General features: G+C 44.6%; 1 protein-coding gene across 4 annotated transcripts in view; it reads right to left on the bottom strand.

Annotated features, from left to right (window-relative positions):
- Window positions 1-22,372, bottom strand: part of RBMS1 (RNA binding motif single stranded interacting protein 1) — a 173,286-nt gene that overhangs the window by 37,664 nt on the left and 113,250 nt on the right. Inside the window, exons 5-9 of one of the 4 annotated variants that reach the window (XM_040441624.1) lie at window positions 17,209-17,366; window positions 16,910-16,989; window positions 6,592-6,707; window positions 5,497-5,555; window positions 4,070-4,163 (exon numbers count right to left, since the gene is read on the bottom strand). In XM_040441624.1, the coding sequence (XP_040297558.1) occupies window positions 4,070-4,163; window positions 5,497-5,555; window positions 6,592-6,707; window positions 16,910-16,989; window positions 17,209-17,366 (507 nt within the window). The remainder of the gene's footprint in view (window positions 1-4,069; window positions 4,164-5,496; window positions 5,556-6,591; window positions 6,708-16,909; window positions 16,990-17,208; window positions 17,367-22,372) is intronic. The other 3 variants (XM_040441626.1, XM_040441625.1, XM_040441627.1) reach the window with 3 other exon arrangements.

Here is a 22,372-nt window from a genome sequence, read left to right as displayed (position 1 = left end):
TTTTGGAATTCTGTAGCAAAGATGGGAAAACCATGCAGAAAAGGCATCTGTATCAGAGCTATAATAGACAAAAATTGATGTTAAAAGGAGAACAGGACCTAAGGGCTCATGCACAGGGCCACAAAAGATAGAACAAGTTCTATTTTTGGAAAAAAGTAATACAAGGGGTTGGCTCACACCTACTGACTGTGCAAGGTGCTACTAGCTCACAAAAGGGGTGCCCTACCCCAAAGTAGCGTAATGTGAAAAAGGATTGAGAGTGACTGAGCACTCACAACATTTGTACCAATAATGGAAATAATTTAATGGGAGGGTTACACATAAAATAAAATATTAAGCATAAAATGCATACAATATATCACACAGAATGATTAAAAATAGATATAAAATTAAAAACTTTCAATTGGTGCCAGGGACTGGATTGACTGGTTGAGGAATGATGTTGCACACTCTATCCCCACCATGGATAGCAGGAGTCGTTGGTATTGCTATAAATATCACTTAAAGCAACTCTGAGCAACTTGCTCCCTGGGATGTCCAGCTCTAATCAATGGATCAAACTTTGTGTGCAAATGTCTTAATCCGCCGGATAATAGCAGCGCTCTAAATATTTGTTCAGCAAGTCACTTACACCAGTGACTATCGTGGATAGTTCATAATAGATGTTATACAATCCATCTAAGGTAAACGGTTGTAGCCTCTGTTCAGCTACAATAGGCCCCAATAGAGTCAATTATCTGGGACCAGTTATTATATTCTTATGTCCGCGTATAGTGGTGACTATTTGTCACTAGATGATACAGTGTTGGCTGAAATAATATCCAGGTTCCTACCTGCCTCCTGCTGCTGGGACGTTCGCGGTCTTGTCACACGAGGGGCGAGCGGTGCCGGGAAGCACTCGGCGTCTCGCGTCGCTCACCTCGGACTGGCAGCGTCACAGTATCGCAGGAGTTGTACCTTATCAGCAGCGTATGTTTCTTTAGGTAGGTTCAGATGTACCGGCAACTTAGCTTGATTATTTTTGCATGGCCATGCAGTATTAAAGCGGTGTACTTAGTGGAGGTCCTGTTGGTTTGATGGGCGCTTCTCCTTCTCACCAGACGCGTTTCGGGGCGTCTACACCCCTTCCACAGTGGGCGGTGCAGAGGCATGTAGAGAAACCCCACGGAAGCACTCCGTAGTGCTTCCATGGGGTTCCGTGCCTTTGTTCCGCACCTTCAGGAATGGGTCCGCATCCATGATGCGGTGTGCACACGGCCGTGTGCATGAGGCCTAAAGATGAATAAAGAGTCCTGGAAGGGTTGATATGGCCCCCACAGAACCCAAATCTCAACATCATCCAGTCTGTCTGGGATGACGTGAAGAGAAAAGGATTAGAGCAAGCCTATATCCACATAAGATCTGTGGTTGGTCCTCCAAGATGTCTGGAACACAACCTAACCTGCCTGCTGAGGTCCTTCAAAAACTCTGTGCAAGTTTTTGTTCATTCACTTTGCATTGTTAATTGACAAAAAAAATAAAAATAAAACTATTAACACTAACATTTTTATTTAGCAGTATTTTTCCCAGGACTGCCTAAAAGTTTTGCACACTACTGCAGGTTAAGCGTACCACATGGCCGCCTATATTGGGTATGTAGCCAGTACCCTACAGACTTCAAAGACTCCAACCAAAGGACTACGTTCATTAGTTTAGGTCACAGACAAACTCCCAATCTCCTGAGGAGGCATCTGGCTGAACTCTACCATGGCACCCCCTGCCCACAACATAGTTCAAAAAATACATATTACTGGTGGTCTGTGGCCAGTCCTCGGATCCACATTTTAATTGGGCTTGTATAAACCCCAAATACCATGGAAGTTTTTCATCTAAATCATAACTTGCCATCGTCCATAAGCTGAGGCTACAGTCATGCTCTGACCACGCGTGTTCTTGGCCAAACCATGAGGTTGAAAGCACAACCCGGCAGTCTCCTCTCTGCCAAGCAGAGAGAATAATGAGTTTCTCTTTTTTATGAGCTGCCGTGGTATGAAAGCCCAGAATTTTCTCCTGAGCATTATTATTATATTTTCTTTCTAAATTTGGACTTTATTTGCACGATATTTCAAGATTTTATTTATAAAAGTGGTTCAAATTCTTTAAGTGCAATAACTGGCAGGACGAATTGTCTTTAAACTAGATACAACAATTTCCTGGTTTGGCTGGAGAAGGAATTTTTGGGTCCTTTCGCTCAGCTTTCACAGTGTTACTAGTTTTTGGACTAATTTGTCTGCAAGTAAGCAAATGACATCTATTGTGTGCCGAAACCCAGTGAAAATCGGAATAAAATGCTGTTTCCTGGCAGACACGCATTGCAAAATTTAATACAGTTTTGTCAGGACAGCCTGAGGATCTATGCCATAGCGCCGCTATTTAAAATACATTAGTGGATTGGCAGTACATAAAGTAAGATGGGAGAGAACTGGATTTTGGCTCTGTATTTCCTTCAAGGGATTTTCCAGGAAAACACACTGATTAGTCTCTGCTTAGAATAGGTCCTCACCATGTGATTGGTGGAGGTCAGACCTCTAGCGGTGACTACAGATTGGCAGAGGAGATAGAGCTCTGGATGTGTACATGGATCTGCCGCTGTGTCTATGTTTTAATTTGATAATTGGTGGGTGTCCGAAAGTTTGCCACAAATATGGCACGTCAACAGCCTATCATAATATATAGTCCAGTGGGCGCAAAAAGACCTGAACCCACAGATACTTAGATCCCAGTTGTTTTAGCGTTTGAGTGCAGAGCAAGGCCACATGTTACGAAACGCATCTAACAGTAGTAAAGCCGATTTATTCCAGTTAATACTGAGCCTCGAGTACTGGCCATAGTCAGTTATCAGCTCCATAACAGATGGAAGAGACTTTTCCAAATCCCCTAATAAAGGAGCATATCATCATTGAGTGGAATTATTCGCCTACGGGCTTTCAATGAATCCATATAACGCTCGCTCAGAGAGCCGAGAAGAAACAAAGGGGCAAAGTGCTCAGCTAAGGGCTCCTGCCCTGCTTTGGGCAAAAGGTGGGGGTCTCTATAAGAGGGCAGAAATTTGCAAAAATGCAGGGTGCCCATTAAAGGAGTTTTTCGATAATAATTACATTTTATCTAACGCCTGCAGCCTGCTTCCTAAAAAAATATATATATTTATAATTACCTGCTCCATCTTTCAGTTCCTGCACTGTTCACCACTGAACTTACTGCCAGATGTAATGTGCTACCAGCAGCATATCACCGCTGAAGCCAGTTATTGGCAGCAGCAGCTGAGCATGTGGCCATGCACCACCCGATGTAAACAATGTGGCAAGGTGGGGAGCAGGTAAGTATGAATGCTCTTCTGCTTCATCTGGCAGACTGCAAGCATTAAATGTAATATACACTGCAAACCCCCTTTAATCTGAGAGATGTTATGGAGATGAATGGGTATGGATATGGGTCCGAGACCTCCAGAAAACAGCCAGTTCGGCTGGGGGAATATTTAGCAATCCATGCAATTTTGACTGCAGTAGTTGCTGCGAGGGAAATGTAGTAATCCACGGAAACCACACACATAAATCTATCAGTGGCATACAGTGGAGTCACCATATGCCCTAATAAACTAGACTCCAGCTCACTGTGTCCGTGGGCATCGCAGCTTCATCAGCATCACAGATCAGTCACTGAATGTTTTCAGAGTAAAAAAAAAAGGCCTATTTGGCTTCATTATCTTTGTAATGGTGCAATACATATATCCCCTCAAAATTGTGTACCAGTGCTGGTAGACCATTAAACACAAGAAACAGATTTCCATGTAGGACTATAATAATGAGGACAAATTGTCCACATGCAGGAGGCTGTCAGCCAGCACACTGGCTCTGGAAAGTGGAAACTGGGGCATGTAATAGATCAAAGTGAACGAATACAATGCACTAGACACGGATCTTTAATTATCCCAATTTACGTGATAATTGACTCCATCCCGCAGCCTTACAGAGAGTGATCCTTATTATCGCTGTGGAAATTAGCAGTGGCTTCTCAGGTTCTCATCACTCACCTGGTACGTTGAGACGGGAGATGCAATATAGGGGGTGATGGACGTTTGGGTAATCATCCTGTTTGTGGCAATGCTGTATGGTGGGGGGTAGAACCTGCAACAAAAAGTTTTAATATGTCAAATAAAAGCCTTAAGTGTCCTCCCATAAAGAATGAAAATGTATACAATGAAATCTTCTAATTATCTTAAAGGAACACTCCAGGCAATACAGATGCTTAGCTTTACATGTACTGCGGGGGTGGAACATGATGCAGGAATTCTCTGTAAAGTGTTCTTTGAAGCACCGCCCCCTCAGAGCTGGCCAAGAGTCATAACATTGTGATAAGCTTTGTATGGAATGAGCCTTTAAGCGGAATATCTACATTTTTATATAGGTGGAAATGAGCCAGCGCTCGCCTCCTTTTGGCAGTCCCATAAAAATGAAAGAAGGGCAGCTGCGCATGCATGGTCTGCTCTCCTCCATTATTCGGGCTCCATTCTATAGATTAGGTGAAGGTCCTGAAGGTGCAACATGCACTTATCTCATGATATGGCACTAATGCTTAAGTTGAGACAACACCTTTAATACTGATGACCTATCCTCAGGATACCAGATCATGGGTGTTCCAACTCCCAGCATCCACTCCAATCAAGTTTGAAGGGGTTGCCGCTTAAAAATTTACCTGCACGTCGTCTCCTCTGCAGCAGCAGTATAATTGCAACTGCTCTGTCCCATTTACTTGAATGGGATGGAGAAGTTGTAATTGCACTGCACCGCCTCTACAAAGGAAACAACCGAGGCAATTTTGAAGAGGAAGCAGCAGCCCTCCTTACAGCTGATCGCCTAAGGCGCTGGAAGTTGGACCTCCGCCGATCTGCTATTGATGACCTATGCTGAGGATAGGTCATCAGTATTAAGTCACTGCACAACCCCTTTAAGTTGAACAAACCTTCTATGCGGAATGTGTCATCAGAATATGTCATACTGTTCTAAATAAAGTTTGTATGTTAAACATACAAAATAATTTTTGCTGATGTCATTTTTAAAATCTAGAGTTTAAAAAAAAATCCTAAAATCCCGTTTTTTTTCCACTCTGGTCAGCAAGCCTAATATTAGGCTAAAACGTCTTTTTTTTTCTGTAGAGATCTATTTTCAGCAGTCATCTCATTATTAGCATCAGCAGCATAACAGAGACAGGTAGACAGGTGATAGTTACAGCTTATCACTTCCCCCTCCCTGCACAATGGCCTTCACACATGTCACATGAAAACTCTCCCATCTTGACTTGCAGTAGGAAGGAGGGGCTTTATACTCAGTGGGCGTGGTCACACGAGGATGCAGGGCTATGTTTTTCTCCTACTTTGCTTTGTTAATACAAGAAGGTACAGCAGTTCACCACATGGACAAAACAAACATGAAATAAAAAGTTTAGAGCTGGGAAAATCACCTTCTGACATACCCATTTTGAATAGCAGCAGTGGGATCGTAAGTCAGCGTCATTCCAGCCTGTGAAGAAGAAATAGGTTCTTAGGACCAAGTCGCAGAAATCAAAGAAACTACTTAGCAAAAAAAGGGTAAAGACATTGTTAAAATAGCAAATATGGGCAGTTTATTAAAGGGGTTATCCAATACTATAAACTGGCCCCTCCTGGTCCCCGCACCGCTGCTTCTTCCCGTGCGTGGATGAAAACATCCGGTGTCCAGGGGAGGGGGGGGGGGGGGGGGGTCGCTTTGGGAGCAGGACATAGGAGGAGACGAGCCTCCCTAGCATAAAGGGTAACGCTAGGGAGGTTCATCCCCCCCCCCCCCAAACACCGGATGTTTTTATACAGGTCAGACTGCCAGCCCCTCTGTCGATCAGCTGTTTAAAGAGACAGCAGCACACCAGTGAGCGCTGCGACCTCTTCCTAGGCCACTGACATCACGTTGGCCAAGATGCCGCTCAGTCCCATTCAAAAGCATGGTGCTGAGCTGCGGCCTCCTGCAACAGCTGATCGGCGGGGGTGCTAGGTGTCGGACACCTGCCAATCTAATATTGATGACCTATCCTGTAGATGGAGCATCGTTATTACACACCCTGAAAACCCATTTAAACTAAATGGAAGATCTTCCTGGAATCCTTTGTCTAAGTTCCGCCTAGGGGGTTATACACACAAAATGGTCATGCTTCATGCTGTGATACGTTAACACTGCGACACAACTAGGTAGATTCACCATTCAAAATATGTAGCAGAAGAGGACAATGCAAGGACACAAAACATTTGTCATTTCATTTTGCAGAATGTGAACATGCATGGGAAGAGAGAACTCCGAGCCGAAATCCGAACAGATCATTTATCTCGTTCCCGTGGTGTGAAAAGGTCAGGGATGAGCATGAAAGTGAAGCGCAAGCCAAATCCCCAAAGCTAGCAGCTGCAGAGAGGACACCAGCCTGTCACACACACCCAAGCCATGCTTGCTCCAAGCCAAAAAGTCTTGTGTGAGTCATGCTTTTAAGCTACTCATTCATGCCCCCACCCTGAAATTTTATGGAGAGACTTACAAGTCTCACCTCGCCCTCTCTCGGCCAGGCTCTTCCATTCTGGACGTATTTGTTCTGGGTCTGTCTCTTCTTCTGTCCTCCGTCAGCAAACTTGCACAGCAGGGCTTCTGTGGGAGCTGCAAAAAGGAGCAAGGGGAACGGAAATTAGGAGAAAAGGGACCGTTAACATGTTTAAAACGTAACCATTAAAAGGGTTTCCCAAGATTTTTAACCGATGACCTATCCTCTGGATAGGTCACCACTATCTGATCAGTGGTGGTCCGACACCCAGGACCTCCGCCTATCAGCTCGCAGTAGCGCCACGACGGCCTTCTCGCAGCTTTCCCTAGGGCACGTGATATCACTCACGTGCATCGGTCACATGGCCTAGTTGCAGCACAGCTCCATTGAAATGAATGGGGCTGAGATGCGATACCAAGCACAGCCGCTATACAACGTATGGCGCTATGCTTGATCAGCACAGAGAAAGCCACAGAGCTACCGCGAGCACCAGGGACCCCCACTGATCAGATACTGATGACCTATCTCAGAAAACCCCTTTAGGTTATGTATAGTCTTCTGCACAGACTGTAGCCCTATTCAGCCAGTGCAAAAAAAGTCTTGTTATTTGGAAACCATCAACAAGATGCTGTTAACAGATCCGTGTCCTATTTTGATACTTTGAGTGCATTGTAGTCTCCTGCCGTAATTGAGTTGAGGGTCTGATTGGCTCATTACACCTCAAGGGTACAGACAAATGCAGGGGCGCAGCTAAAGGCTCATGGGCCCTAGTGCAAGAGTTCAGCTGGGGCCCCCTTTCCCTCAGTGCTTTGTGGCCAGGGAAGCACCCCCCCCCCCCCCCCCCATCAGAAAGCTTGGCCAGGTAGCCTTGCCCTAATACCCAATGCAAACTGGCTTATTAACACCCCATGTAAGTACAGTATTATATATTCATATGTTAAAGCAGATCTATCAGGTGTCCTATGGTACCCAATATCGGGGCAGTATAGGAGCGTTTTTACAGTTTGATCCAGAATCTTCACGGAAAAAAATAAATAGTACAAATGCTGTCAGGACTCATTGAGAAAGCCGGAGAGTCCAGCTCCTCTCGCCCACAGAGACGGACAGCTTTCCCTGTTTGTTTATACAGAGGCAGAGCTGTCCATCTCTCTTTACGGGCAGTATAGGAGGAGACCTGGTAGATTCGCTTCCACAGAACAGGTCATCAATATCCGATCTGCGGTAGTCCGACTCCCAGCACCCCTGCCGATCAGCTGTTTAATGAGGCTGCGGCGCTCCAATGAGTGCCATGGCTTCCTCACAGCTTGCCAAGCACAGCGCCGTCCATTGGATAGTGGCTGTGCTTGGTATTGCAGCTCAGCCCTGTTCACTTTTTCTAGGCTGGCGACGTCATGCTCATCGGTCACATGGCCTGGATTAAGTTCAGTCCCATTCAAATGAATGAGACTGAGCTGCAATACCAAGCCCAGCCAGTATGAATGAATGGCGCTGTGCTTGGTAAGCCGTGAGGAGGCTGGTGTTTGACCCTCACTAGATCATCAATATTAAACACCCAGAAAACCCCTTTAATCAGATTACTTGGATGTTCATTTATTAATGAACTGAGCTGCAGGGTGTATTAATGGTCCAAAAGCTTTAACTAAAATAAACCAAATTATGGATTCATTAGGCTACTTTCACACTAGCGTTTTTCTTTTCCGGCGCTGAGTTCCGTCCTGGGGGCTCAATACCGGAAAAGAACTGATCAGTTTTATCCTAATGCATTCTTTATGGAGAGCAATCCGTTCAGGATGCATCAGGATGTCTTCAGTTCTGTAATTTTGACTGATCAGGCAAAAGAGAAAACCGTAGCATGCTACGGTTTTATCTCTGGCGAAAAAAACTGAAGACTTGCCTGAATGCCGGATCCGTCCTTCCGTTCTGCGCATGCGCAGACCTTTAAAAATGAGAAAAAAAATAAATACCAAATCAGTTTTGCCTGATGACACCGGAAAAACTGACCCGGTATTGCAATGCATTTTTCTGACTGATCAGGCATTTTTCAGACTGATCAGGATCCTGATCAGTCTGAAAAATGCCTGATCAGTCAGAAAAAATGACATGCGTTTGCATACAGTTTGCCTGATCAGGCAGGCAGTTCAGGCAACGGAACTGCCTGCCAGAATCAAGCAACGCAAGTGTGAAAGTAGCCTTACCGCTACTGGCCCACCTTGGGACAGTTTCCATGTGGGCTCTTTCACACTTGCGTTGTCCGGATCCGGCGTGTACTCCATTTGCCGGAGGTGCCCGCCGGATACGGAAAAACGCAAGTGAACTGAAAGCATTTGAAGACGGATCAGTCTTCAAAATGCGTTCAGTGTTACTATGGCAGCCAGGACGCTATTAAAGTCCTGGCTGCCATAGTAGTAGTGGGGAGCGGAGGAGCAGTATACTTACAGTCCGTGCGGCTCCTGGGGCGCTCCAGAATGACGTCAGAGCGCCCCATGCGCATGGATGCCGTGATCCATGTGAACACGTCATCCATGCGCGTGGGGCGCCCTGACGTCACTCTGGAGCGCCCGGGGAGACGCACGGACGGTAAGTATACTGCTCCCCACTACACTTTACCATGGCTGCCAGGACTTTAGCGTCCTGGCAGCCATGGTAACCATTCAGAAAAAGCTAAACGTCGGATTAATGCCTTTCAATGGGCATTAATTCCGGATCCGGCCTTGCGGCAAGTGTTCAGGATTTTTGGCCGGAGCAAAAAGCGCAGCATGCTGCGGTATTTTCTCCGGCCAAAAAACGTTCCGGTCCGGAACTGAAGACATCCTGATGCATCCTGAACGGATTTCTCTCCATTCAGAATGCATTGGGATAAAACTGATCAGGATTCTTCCGGCATAGAGCCCCGACGACGGAACTCTATGCCGGAAGACAAGAACGCAGGTGTGAAAGAGCCCTAACTTCTGTTTTTTTTCTGCAGGCTACTGGGTAATACAATTGTATAAATCTACTGGTGTGGTTTGAGGTCCTAAGGACAGTGAATTCATACTACTGCGAACTAGAGGCACAGCCATGACAGTCAGTGAGACGAGGGGCGTAACTACAATTTATAGAGCCTCAAAAGGAGATGGGACCCCCACTATCTAGTGTAAAAAAAAAAAACACACACACACATTAAAACAGTAGCAATAATTAAAAGATATGTATAATAGCACCATATATCAGAAAACCCACATTATAGCAAAAAGCCGCCATATTGTTACTCTTCACAAAAAGGTACAATGTTCTTACCCCCCCACCCAACCTCTAGGCCCCATAGTAAGTGCTATGGCTATGGTTACACCCCTGAGTAGGACACCTGATTTGTGAGAACCTTCAGTCATCCCTTCACCATACTTAATTTATGTTTATAGCCAGCAGAAGCTTCCCTCAAACGTCGGCACAGTCCATTAACATATCAGTCGATTCACAGTTTGTAATCCTGTTAGGACACATTTTGCTAACTGATGCGAAAAAATATAAACTTCACAATATCTTGCACCACACAAATGACGGCACTAAACAAACGCGCTCCTCTGAAGCGGCGATACATTATTCAGCATGAAAGGTGATAAATAAAAGGAGTCTTATCCTCGTCTTGCAAAAAGCAACGTGGGTGTAAAATGTTGACGTTACGGGGAAGGGGGGGTTTAAGGGATTTCATAAAGCGCGCATTCTCTTTGGGGCCAATTTAAAGCTTGTGACCCCGTGTCTGGGCATCCCTGTTCTCCAGTCTTTAGCTGACATCTACAGTAAGCTCCTGAAATGATCTCGCTATACCTGCTGAGCGGTGGACCGAGGGGAGCGCGCTGAAGCTCAACCTGACTTATTATTCTATGTTATCCCCTCTCGGCTCTGTGAATATACCGCAGGCTCCAGCAAGCTCATTTCCTAACAAAGGGATGATGTCTACATCCTGACCATCTCAATTACAGCTGTGCTAGATATGATGGAAACAAAACGCCACTGCAGTCTAATTAACAATACTTCTAATGGCCGCTCCGTCATAGCCTGGTCTTACTGGCAACAGGGTCACCTGGGAATACTGGGTCTTCAGGGTAGCATATCTGTGTATTACTGGGTTGCAGTGCAAAAAAAAAAACTTCTGGGCCAATTTACTAGGGCTAGGCTCACTTCTGCGTTACGGTACTTTGGAAGTCTGTTCCGGCAGAGGAGCAGACTACCAGAATTACCATATCCGGCATAGCCGGACAACATCGGGACCTGCCGTAACTACACTGCTCAAAAAAATAAAGGGAACACAAAAATAACACATCCTAGATCTGAGTTAATTAAATATTCTTCTGAAATACTTTGTTCTTTACATAGTTAAATGTGCGGACAACAAAATCACACAAAAATTAAAATGGAAATCTAATTTTTCAACCCATGGAGGTCTGGATTTGGAGTCACACTCAAAATTAAAGTGGAAAAACAAACTACAGGCTGATCCAACTTTGATGTAATGTCCTTAAAACAAGTCAAAATGAGGCTCAGTAGTGTGTGTGGCCTCCACGTGCCTGTATGACCTCCCTACAACGCCTGTGCATGATCCTGATGAGGTGGCGGACGGTCTCCTGAGGGATCTCCTCCCAGCCCTGGACTAAAGCATCTGCCAACTCCTGGACAGTCTGTGGTGCAACTGGTTGGTGGATAGAGCGAGACATGATGTCCCAGATGTGCTCAATTGGATTCAGGTCTGGGGAACGGGCAGGCCAGTCCATAGCATCAATGCTTTCGTCTTGCAGGAACTGCTGACACACTCCAGCCACATGAGGTCTAGCATTGTCTTGCATTAGGAGGAACCCAGGGCCAACCGAACCAGCATATGGTCTCACAAGGGTTCTGAGGATCTCATCTCAGTACCTAATGGCAGTCAGGCTACCTCTGGCGAGCACATGGAGGGCTGTGCGGCCCTCCAAAGAAATGCCACCTCACACCATTACTGACCCAATGCCAAACCGGTCATGCTGGAGGATGTTGAAGGCAGCAGAACGTTCTCCACGGCGTCTCCAGACTCTGTCACGTCTGTCACATGTGCTCAGTGTGAACCTGCTTTCATCTGTGAAGAGCCCAGGGCACCAGTGGCGAATTTGCCAATCTTGGTGTTCTCTGGCAATTGCCAAACGTTCTGCACGGTGTTGGGCTGTAAGCACAACCCCCACCTGTGGACGTCGGGCCCTCATGGAGTCCGTTTCTGACCGTTTGAGTAGACACATGCACATTTGTGGCCTGCTGGAGGCCATTTTCAGGGCTCTGGCAGTGCTCCTCCTGTTCTTCCTTGCACAAAGGCGGAGGTAGCGGTCCTGCTGCTGGGTTGTTGCCCTCCTACGGCCTCCTCCACGTCTCCTGATGTACTGTCCTGTCTCCTGGTAGTGCCTCCATGCTCTGGACACTACGCTGACAGACACAACAAACCTTCTTGCCACAGCTCGCATTGATGTGCCATCCTGGATAAGCTGCACTACCTGAGCCACTTGTGTGGGTTGTAGACTCCGTCTCATGCTACCACTAGAGTGAACGCACCGCCAGCATTCAAAAGTGACCAAAACATCAGCCAGGAAGCATAGGAACTGAGAAGTGGTCTGTAGTCACCATCTGCAGAACCACTCCTTTATTGGGGGTGTCTTGCTAATTGCCTATAATTTCCACCTGCTGTCTATCCCATTTGCACAACAGCATGTGAAATTGATTGTCACTCAGTGTTGCTTCCTAAGTGGACAGTTTGATTTCACAGATGTGTGATTGACTTGGAGTTACATTGTGTTGTTTAAGTGTTCCCTTTATTTTTTTGAGCAGTGTATAATGACATCCCTCTGGTTTCTGGCATGAATACTGGCAAAATACCACTGCCGGAAAAGACTTGGATGTGTGTGTGTGGGGGGAACAATCATCGGACAGCAAACACTGCTTTGAATTTTCTAATCTTGGGTTACTGTATGAACTGGATAGGGTTTTCTGTGTGTGGAAACAGGACAAAGATTTATTAACTTTTCAATTTTTTTTTAAAATATTTATTTTTTATCTTTATCTTTTAGTTTTATTTATTTTGTTACAGAATTGCAAATGTAACTATAATATTTCACAATCGCTCCCTTTGTCAGTGGGAATCTGCACGGCTGTTTCGGAGGCAGCTCCATAACAAAGATTATAGAAGAGCCGTCATTAGGGCCCAGGGTGTTTGTTTTGGGCCCATTCCCCATGTTTGCCAGCAAAGCAGTTGTTCTGAAGAGCAGAATTCTGCGCAGGTTATTGTCATCCAATAGTACATGGGAACAACCAGGGCTGGGGCTAGTAGCTCCATGGTCTGCCTCTATGGGAGTGACGGTGAAGCTTTTAGAGGCCGAGTACCCAAATTGCAACCCAAAACCCACTTATTTATCGCAAAATGCCAACACAGCAATTTAACCTGAATACTACAGTCCAGTATAGTATATCTTCCATGTACTTTATCATTTAGCTATAACAGCCTGCCTACATTCAGTGCGCTGCCTGTGCCGTTCATAGAGCGCCCTGCGCTGATGAATGGTAGGAAAAGTCTAAGGAATAGACTGGTACAACAAAGACTTTTTCCTGGGTGCGGGTGCCCACAGAGAGGGCTCTGAGTGCCGCCATAGGTTTGCCACCACTGGTCTATGGTATACACACCCTTGCTGTATGGAATTTCCAGCTGAAGGCAGCTGTCCTAGGCTACTTTCACACTTGCGTTCGGAGCGGATCCGTCTGGTGTCTGCACAGACGGATCTGCTCCTATAATGCAAACGATGGGATCCGTTCAGAAAAATTCTAAGTCTGAAAGTTAGTCAGACGGATCCGTCCAGACTTTGCATTGAAAGTCAATGGGGGACTGATCCGTTTGAAATTGCACCATATTGTGTCAACTTCAAACGGCTCCGTCCCCATTGGCTTACATTGTACGTCTGGACGGATCCGTCTGGCTCCGCACGGCCAGGCAGACACCCGAACGCTTCAAGCTGCGTTCGGGTGTCCGCCTGCTGAGCGGAACGGAGGTCAAACGGTGCCAGACTAAGGCATTCTGAGCGGATCCGCATCCTCTCAGAATGCATTGGGGCTGTACGGATCCGTTCGGGGGCCGCTTGTGAGAGCCTTCAAACGGAGCTCACAAGCGGAGCCCCGAACGCTAGTGTGAAAGTAGCCCTACTTATCAACCAGCCTGTAGCTTACCAATGGATTCTTGAATGCAAACCAATGCTTTACGCAGTAATGAGTAAGCGGGGAAATTGTACACAATCTTGCCAACAAAAACTTTCATAAACTGTTATCTATTATGCCCCTTTAATGGGAACGTGCCTTCAGAAAATAACATTGTTTAAATCCTATTTGTATGTTAAACATATTTTTAAAGAATTTTTGGTGTTTATAATATATATATCAAATTAGCCACTAAGCCTAATAGGTGATCTGTATAGATCACTTTTTGCTGAAGTTATCTACTTATCACAGGCAGGATTAGAATGACAGATATCACCTATGTAAGGTGATTTGTCAGTGCTCATCTATTCTTTCCTTGCACAATGACCTCTGCAAAGGTCTCTCTCATATAAGTAAGCGAGGTCCGTTCTTCTTGTCCATTCTATCTAAGGCCCATGGTGGCTGCTGTAAAGCATATCTGCTGTGAAGAGCAGCTCAGGTTAGGGAACTTTCACACTAGCATTTCTATTTTCCGGTATTGAGATTCGTCATAGGGTCTCAATACCGTAAAAAAAACGTTTCAGTTTTGTCCCCATTCATTGTCAATGGGGACAAAACGTAACTGAACAGAACGGAATGCTCCAAAATGCTGCGGTTTGCTTTCAGTCCTGGGATGCGGAGCAAGACGGACCTGTCATGACCCACAATGCAAATCAACGGGGACGCATCAGTTTTCTCTGACACAATGGAAAACGGATCAGTCCTCTATTGACTTTCAATGGAGTTCATGACGGATCCGTCTTGGCTATGTTACAGATATTACAACCGGATCCGTTCATAACAGATGCAGATGGTTGTATTATCAGTAATAGAAGCTAAGATGGTCACTCATAATCCATAAAAACTTTCAAACAAACAAAAAACAGGATATGTGCCTCCTTTTTTTATTTTTTACTGGCACAAAAAAATGTGGGTGACGCATTCCATTTAAGTTCCATTCCATTTCTAGTACTTTAGATGTATCATTGTACTTTACAATGATATACAGTAAATTAATATGTATTTATAATACTTTATTCTACAAAATCTTTCGTTTGGATTTTACGTGCAATTACTAATAGCTTTACCATACCAAAAGGCTTTAAAAGTAGCTATATAAAGCTTTTATATATTCAACACACCTCACTAGGAATATACCTCAGCAAGAGGTGTGTCTGCAAATAATCGACTGTAATTAAAACATCTGTCAGTATGACAAGGGTAACGCCAATAGCGATTCTATCAAGCCCATAAGAGTACTGTAATGAGGTTCCATATCTTTTTTTTTTTTTGCAAATAGCCTTCCCCCTTCCCGGTACATGCTATAATTACTGGCATACCGGGTTCTCTATCTGGGAGGTGTGCCTATTGATGTATCTGTGGTGAATCACATATAATTAAATTCATTTCTATATCACTCATCCTGCTGATTCACAGACCTGAGAAATACATTAGGAAGGTGTAAGGTAATCTCTATACAGAATGAATATATATTATTATATATATCAGAAAAGACACAACTGTTCTCTTCAATATCTCGTGTCAACCTGTTAACAATTGAGACTCTTAAATTATAAAAATTTGATTCAATATAGGGTAAAATGTTCTTTACAGTGGCCGTCTGCTATGGGCAACCCCCTTTTTGCCAAAGGGGGCCCTCGATGATAGGCTGCTGTAGTGTCCTGCAGCTGACGACACCTGGCAGCAAGGTATCAATTCACCTTCAGCACTTTCGAAGGGGAAATGAAGAATTACACTGTTTTAATTGAAATCAACAGGCTGACCATATAGTGCAGGGATGGCCAACCTGAGGCCCTCCAGCTGTTGCAAAACTACATCTCCCAGCATGCTCAGACTGCCTACAGCCATCAGTCTACGGCAGGGCATGGTGGGAGTTGTAGTTTTACAACAGCTGGAGAGCCGCAGGTTGGCCATGCCTGATATAGTGCATGGACATACCGAGTCCTCCAGAGCAAGATGCTTTCCTCGTCAATGCCCTCCGGTCTGGCTAATAGGAGAAAAGTCCTAAACGGGTCACCGATGTGCGATGCAGAGCTGGTACAGGCAGGAGCCGCTATGTGTGCTCTCCTGCCAGTACAGCACTCGCTGCATTGCATATTGTAGAAATCGGGATTCTGTATGCACCGCAGTGAAAATCACTACAGAAATTTGGAGGCCTGTTTTGCTAGAAAAAACAATAAACACAACTAATAAATATTTTTCTGTAATATATTTTAAGTTTAGGTACACTATGGGAGAGATTTATCTGCCGGAGGATGTACCTCATTTATGATTATATTGTCATCTCCTCGTTCTTAAAGGCTTATGTCTAGTAGGTAAGATATGGGGGACAGAGACTGCAGGATCAGACTACACAAAGTTTGGTTGCAGTCTGTAACTATGGAAACATATATTTTAATTTAGGAAACGGTTTTATTTGGATTCTTTTCAAAGATATTCATAGGAGCAATAAAAATGATTGTGAACGTGTGCATACCCTATAAAGGGGTACTGCGGTTTTGTGATATTGATGACATCCATCAGATCGTTGGGGGTCTGACTCTCAGCACCTCTGTTAATTGGCTGCTTGAAGGGGATGCGGAACTGGTGCAAGAGCTGCGATCTCTTCAGCATTTACCTGCATGCCGTCTACAACATAGTGGTGGTGCAGATTAATGGGACAGACACTGTACCCTCGCTACAATGTAGACGGTGTGCAAATATACACTGAAGAGGACGCAGCTCTTCTACTGGCTCTGCAGCCCCTTCAAACAGCTGATCGGCGGGGTTGCCGAGCGTCAGAACCTCACCAAACTGAAATGTATGATCTATCTTGAGGATATGTCATCAATTTCATTAAACAGTGGAATACCTCTTTAAGAGCAAATCACAGCTCCCATCTAGATATCACTACCAACTGTGTTATTCTCACAAGGATGCAGAGATATGTAACATCTCCAGACATGGATGTGTATGGGGGAAGGCGATCGCATTTATAAAACAAAACAGACTGTGAACAAATTCCGTTTAGTTCAGCTATTTCACGTGCTAGCCTCTTAAAAGCCGAGCCGCTGAAACAACATTATTGATGGAGAACACAAACCTGATACACCAGGAAGTGTCTTGATAAACTTTCCATTAAAATGATTGATGACGGCTTCACATTTCTCTGTCGATTCCATCCTGCAGGTAAAAAAAAAGACAAACTAATCTCAAACCGTGAAACCAAAAAAAGGAGGAAAAAATGTGAAATATAACATGTGCTCGTCAAGTGCGGCTCCTAATGAGATTGTAATCAATACTCTGACCGTGAACTCTCAGCTCATACTGAAATATGTACTTTGTGTATTTTTTTTTCTATGCAGTTTTCTTTTTTTTCTGCCACAATTCATGCAGTCTCACCTTGCAAATCCAACCCCACGGCTGGTACCACTGGAGTCGCGGAGTATCCTTGTAGATATAACCTGTCCGAATGGCTTCAGCATATTTTCAAGCTCTTGTTCGTCCATTGATAGAGGCAAGTTGGATATATACAAGTTTGTTGGGTCTTGCTCTTGTTGCTAAACAAAGAAAAAAAGACAGAGGCACTGAGTTAAATTTGTACTCGCGAAAAATTACCTTTCAAACAGGATTAGCTACGTTAATCTTAATTCGAATCTGCTCAAATAATTTTGCAAGAATATACCGACCAGTGGTCTGCACAGGAGATTGTAAAGATTAAACTGGGCCCTTAATTATGGCGTTGGGTTTTGCCACCCAGGACAAAAAAGGGCCCAGTGTCCGTTTACCCCTTAATGACCCTTGTGACAATTTTTCACGTCATCGTTTGCAAACAATGCAGCTCCTCTGCAGAGCGGGAGTCCTGCACAGGTTCTTGCCCCCAATAGCAAATGGGGTGATCAAGTCCCCCCCTCCCTCTATATGTAATATAACCTAAATATGACATTATTTTTAAAAGGCAAAGAGCAATAGAATGATCATTTACAAAATATATTGTGGAAAATAAGAATCAAAACGCAGGTCATAGACAGAAGAATATATTGGCAGCAAATAGGTATCGACGTTCGAACGCTTCTGAACTGTTGCTTTATCAGCCGTGACATCCAGGTCACAACTTAGATCCATTATATGGAATTTGCAGCATGTAAGACAGTTCTATTTTAAGGAGGTAAACGTTGCTTCGAGACTAGACGTACCCGCATGTGAACATGATCTCTAACCACGCAGCAGGTCTGGGGAGTTTGTGTCACTGGACTCGACCCTGTTTAGACTACGGATACCATACAGGTATTGAAACACCGTGCAAGATAATCATGGAGGGAATTTATTGAAACCATTGCGCTGGAAAAGTCGATGATTTGTTCAAAGCAACCCGATTCCAGCCCATTGGAAAATATATATATTTTTTTTAAAAATATACGAAATTTGCCTGGGTCCTTTAGACGAAAATTCCACTAGCCTAGTTCGAACCTTGTTCTACAATCACCGATGAAGTCGTACTCTGGCACGGTCAATCAAAGTGGGGGGTGGTGTTCAGGCGTCACCTAGTGGTGCTCGTACTAAGGAAGCCTGTCTCCTGGTGCTCGAAATTGCCTTCCAGCAAAGGAATAAAAGTACAATTTTTAATCAACAACCGTGGGGTCGACAGTGAGGAGAAAGGTATTATTTTAAACTGCAGGATCACCCCTACCAGGCTATGTCCCTGGTTTAATAGGGGTGATCTGGTGACAGAACCGCTTTAATTCAAGTCAAATTATAAGACCTGGCATGAAGCAAATGTTTTGCACAAGTCCAGGGCAATATTCCCTTTACTTTCAGTGTTTATTTTGCCCTTAAAACTTGAATGGCATTTCAAATATTTGGACTTGTGAAATGTTTTCTGCTGGCATACATTTTCTAATTCTCCGTTTTTTACAACTATGTAGGTCATTGCAAATACCAGAGAGAAAAAATAAAGGATTTACACACAATTTTCTACTGTATAGAAAGCGAATGACTTGAAAAAAGAGCAGGAGAGAAATTCCCTGGTACTTTACTGTCACTGCATTTGTATGTCGCTGTCTGGGTCCTCCACTGCCGTAACTGAAGGGCTTAACTGAAATTTCCGTCATCTTTATACATCAAAGGGGTCTTAAAATGCCAATGTATTCATTTCTGTACCTTGAATAGTAGATTTGGGGTTTACAACAACAACAAAGTCGTGTCCACGGCCGACAACTGCAACGTGAACAGACCGAGCACTGACCAAGTTCTCATGTTTGTTTTAGTAAAAAGTTAACTATTCTGTAACATCTCTTCTTTGATCTCTGCACTGTTGCTCTGTTATTCCTCTTTGGCACTTCCCCAAATTGGTAACGCCCATCTGGACCTTCACTGCAAACTGCTAGAAACTCATTCATAACTTCTATGAGGAATAATAAAGGAATGGGACAACATAGGGTCATAAGAACAGATGCTCCAGAATTGCTTTATGTGGGGGATGCAATGAGTTACTAAAACAGACATTTAAAGGAGTTGTCTCATCTGAGACAATGGGGGTCATATCTCCTAAATGAAGCCTCAGAAGTGGAACAGGGCACACTGCGCACGCTCAGCTGCCCTCCATTCATTTCTATGGGGCCGCCGAAAATGGCAGAGCACTGGCTCAGCTATTTTAGTCAGGCCCATACAAGTAAATGGGAGCGGTGGCCGGTCAAGTGCGGTGCCCTTCCATTCACTTCTATGGGGGAGAACGCTTGGCGGTGGCCGGACCGAAGTCCTCCAGACATCACTTTGACCCGCTCTGTTCTCAATATAAAAGTGGGACCTGCACCTATCAGACAATGGGGGCATATCCTAGCGATATGCCCCCATTGTCTCCCATGAGACAGCCCCTTTAGGAGGAGGTGACCGCTCCTCTTTAGTAGCTGGAGCACATAGAGATGATAAAGGCAGCCATACAGGTGATATTTTATTTTTAACGGCACCAAGTGTGAACCTACGTGTTAAGAAACAATAATATATGTATGAGTAAGAACACGCCGTCCCAGAGAATAAAGATCCCTTTGCACTTTGAATTATTACTGAATGTTTTATTGATAGAAAGCTCAGTCTGCCGCTTATAGGAGGGGGGATTTTTTTCTTTAATCGCATGTGATATTTCAGCGGCAGGAGTCGGCAGAACATGGACATGAAAATGGGACTGTTTGAATTCCTTGATACACGATCCTTGTCATTTCAAGACGAAGAAGGAAACCTCAAGGGAGGAAAAAAATTACATTTAAACTGCAAGTCCCTTACAAAAAAAAACCTTTTTGTCCAGTAGTAAAGTAAAAGCGGAGCCCTTTTCCCATGTGCAAGTGATAATGTGACAGTGAGGGATAATTAGCCTCATCCATGCTGCAAATATCCCTTTGTGTAGAGTGGTCCTCGCCCATTTCACTGAGAGCCTATGTCCGAGGCCAGCGACGTATAGGAAAATACACTGTATTAGATGAAATTTTGAAATTTGCTATTAGTGCCAAAACCTACTGACACAACCTAAATGTCTACCCTGTAACTCCGTTTTGATTGTTCTGGTATGTTCTGCTGATTACTTTCCTAATATATCTTTATAGAGGTCAGCGCTCCAGTTCTCCGGCACAGATATCCCGGGCGTCTACAGTCTCCCCGAGGGGGAGCTTATTGCCTACTGTTAATACATTCAACTCAATCTTAAAACAGTATTCAGTAAGCTCCCCCTAGAGGTGGCTGCAGGTAGTCAATTATATCATTGAAAGGGATTGTTCATCACTCCCAAATTTTTAGTGAAATGTTCAGAATGGTGTAAAAGAAGATAAAAAAAAAAAAATGAATCAAAATTAAGATTCGATACTCGTCTTATGGATTCTCCTCTGCTGCAGTTCTGACAATTACCAGGTCCCCTTTGGTCTCCACACACAAGAAGTGGCAGAAGATGACCGTTGCAGCCATTCAGTGGTCACATGCTACTTGGGGGGGGAGGGCACATCACATCACTGCTGAGGCCAATGAATGGCTGCAGTAGCAGTGCATGTAATGATAGATGGGACGTCACACTTCTGGTCCACAGGGGACCAGAGAAAGGGGGTCTGGACAATGGAGTGCTGATGACTAGGTAAGTGGCTTTATGTCTTTAGCCAGAGCGGATTCAGGCACATCACTTGTAGTGGGGTTGGTGGCAGGTGGGGAATGTGACTGGGGCGATACACCTGTCAAACCTCGGGCAGGACAGAAACCTCCTGTGAAGCAGAACTGGAAAGCAAGGTGCAAAAGGGGAGAACCTCTTGGCTGCTTGACCTGTGACTTGAGATGCCACCTACTATTGGCAAGAATCCAGTCCATCAATCTCCATTACAATCTTCCAGTAAGGATGAGATAATAATAGGTTTCGATGATAACACAACCAGCACAAATAATCATAAAGGAAGCCGTGGCATTTGCTGCATCTCATTGACCTCCTGATCTATCAGACTCCATGATGCTTCCATATTGCAGGTATGTCCACTGTCCAGCAGCTGGGCTCGCGAGTCCGCTATTAGGGTACTTTCACACTAGCGTTATCCTTTCCCGGCATTGAGTTCCGTCCTAGGGGCTCTATACCGGAAAAAAACTGATCAGTTTTATCCCCATGCATTCTGAATGGAGAGAAATCCGTTCAGGATGCATCAGGATGTCTTCAGTTCAGTCTTTTTGCCTTTTCAGGACAGAGATAATACCGCAACATGCTGCGGTTTTATCTCCGTCCAAAATTCTGAAGCACTTGCCGGAATCCGGCCTTTTTTTTCCCATTAAAAAGCATTAATGCCGAGTGTTCCGGCAAAACGGATCCGGAGTCGTGGTCTGCGCATGCTCAGACTGCAAAAAATGTGAAAAAATAAACAAACACCGGATCCGTTTTATCCAGATGACGTCGGAGAAACGGATCCGGCATTTCAACGCATTTGTCATACGGATCAGGATCCTGATCCGTCTGACAAATGCCATCAGTTTTCATACGTTTTGACGGATCCGGCGACGGAACTGCTATATAAAGTGGACAATGTAAAAAAAGAGTAGATCCTAGAAATAATTCAAGTAAAATGCAGCAACAAAAAAACGGGAAAAAAAACAGCGCCTTGGCCATTAGTTACTGTAGCCGCAAAAAAGGTTCCACCGTCTCATCCCATGTTCTCCCAGCTAACAGCAGGGCACACAACATAGCGGGTGTATTCTGAAGAAATAGCCGGGAACGGAGAAAGAAGAAGAAAAAAAAAAAAAAAAAGGTGATTGGGCTCAGTTCATGCTCCGTTTCAAGAGCGTTCCCTCCCTCCCGCCTTCACTTTGAAGTTTTAAAAGTGTTAAACTTTGTATGGAGGCATTTCAAAGAGCTGGCTTTGAACCCCTGCCAGGGTGGGAGCCAAGCCACAAAAACACCGACCTGCGGGGGGAGTCTCACCTCCGGAAAACATGCAAGGATTTAAAGGGCCTGACTCATTTCTCGTACACTATTACTAAAACATTCCGGACCCCACACCCTTAAAGTAAAAAAAAATATATAAATTTATTCAGTAGAACATAAAGAGGGAAA

Source organism: Bufo bufo, chromosome 7 (assembly GCF_905171765.1).
Source record: "Bufo bufo chromosome 7, aBufBuf1.1, whole genome shotgun sequence".
Lineage (NCBI taxonomy): Eukaryota > Metazoa > Chordata > Amphibia > Anura > Bufonidae > Bufo > Bufo bufo.
This window is presented reverse-complemented; position numbering and strand designations above follow the sequence as displayed.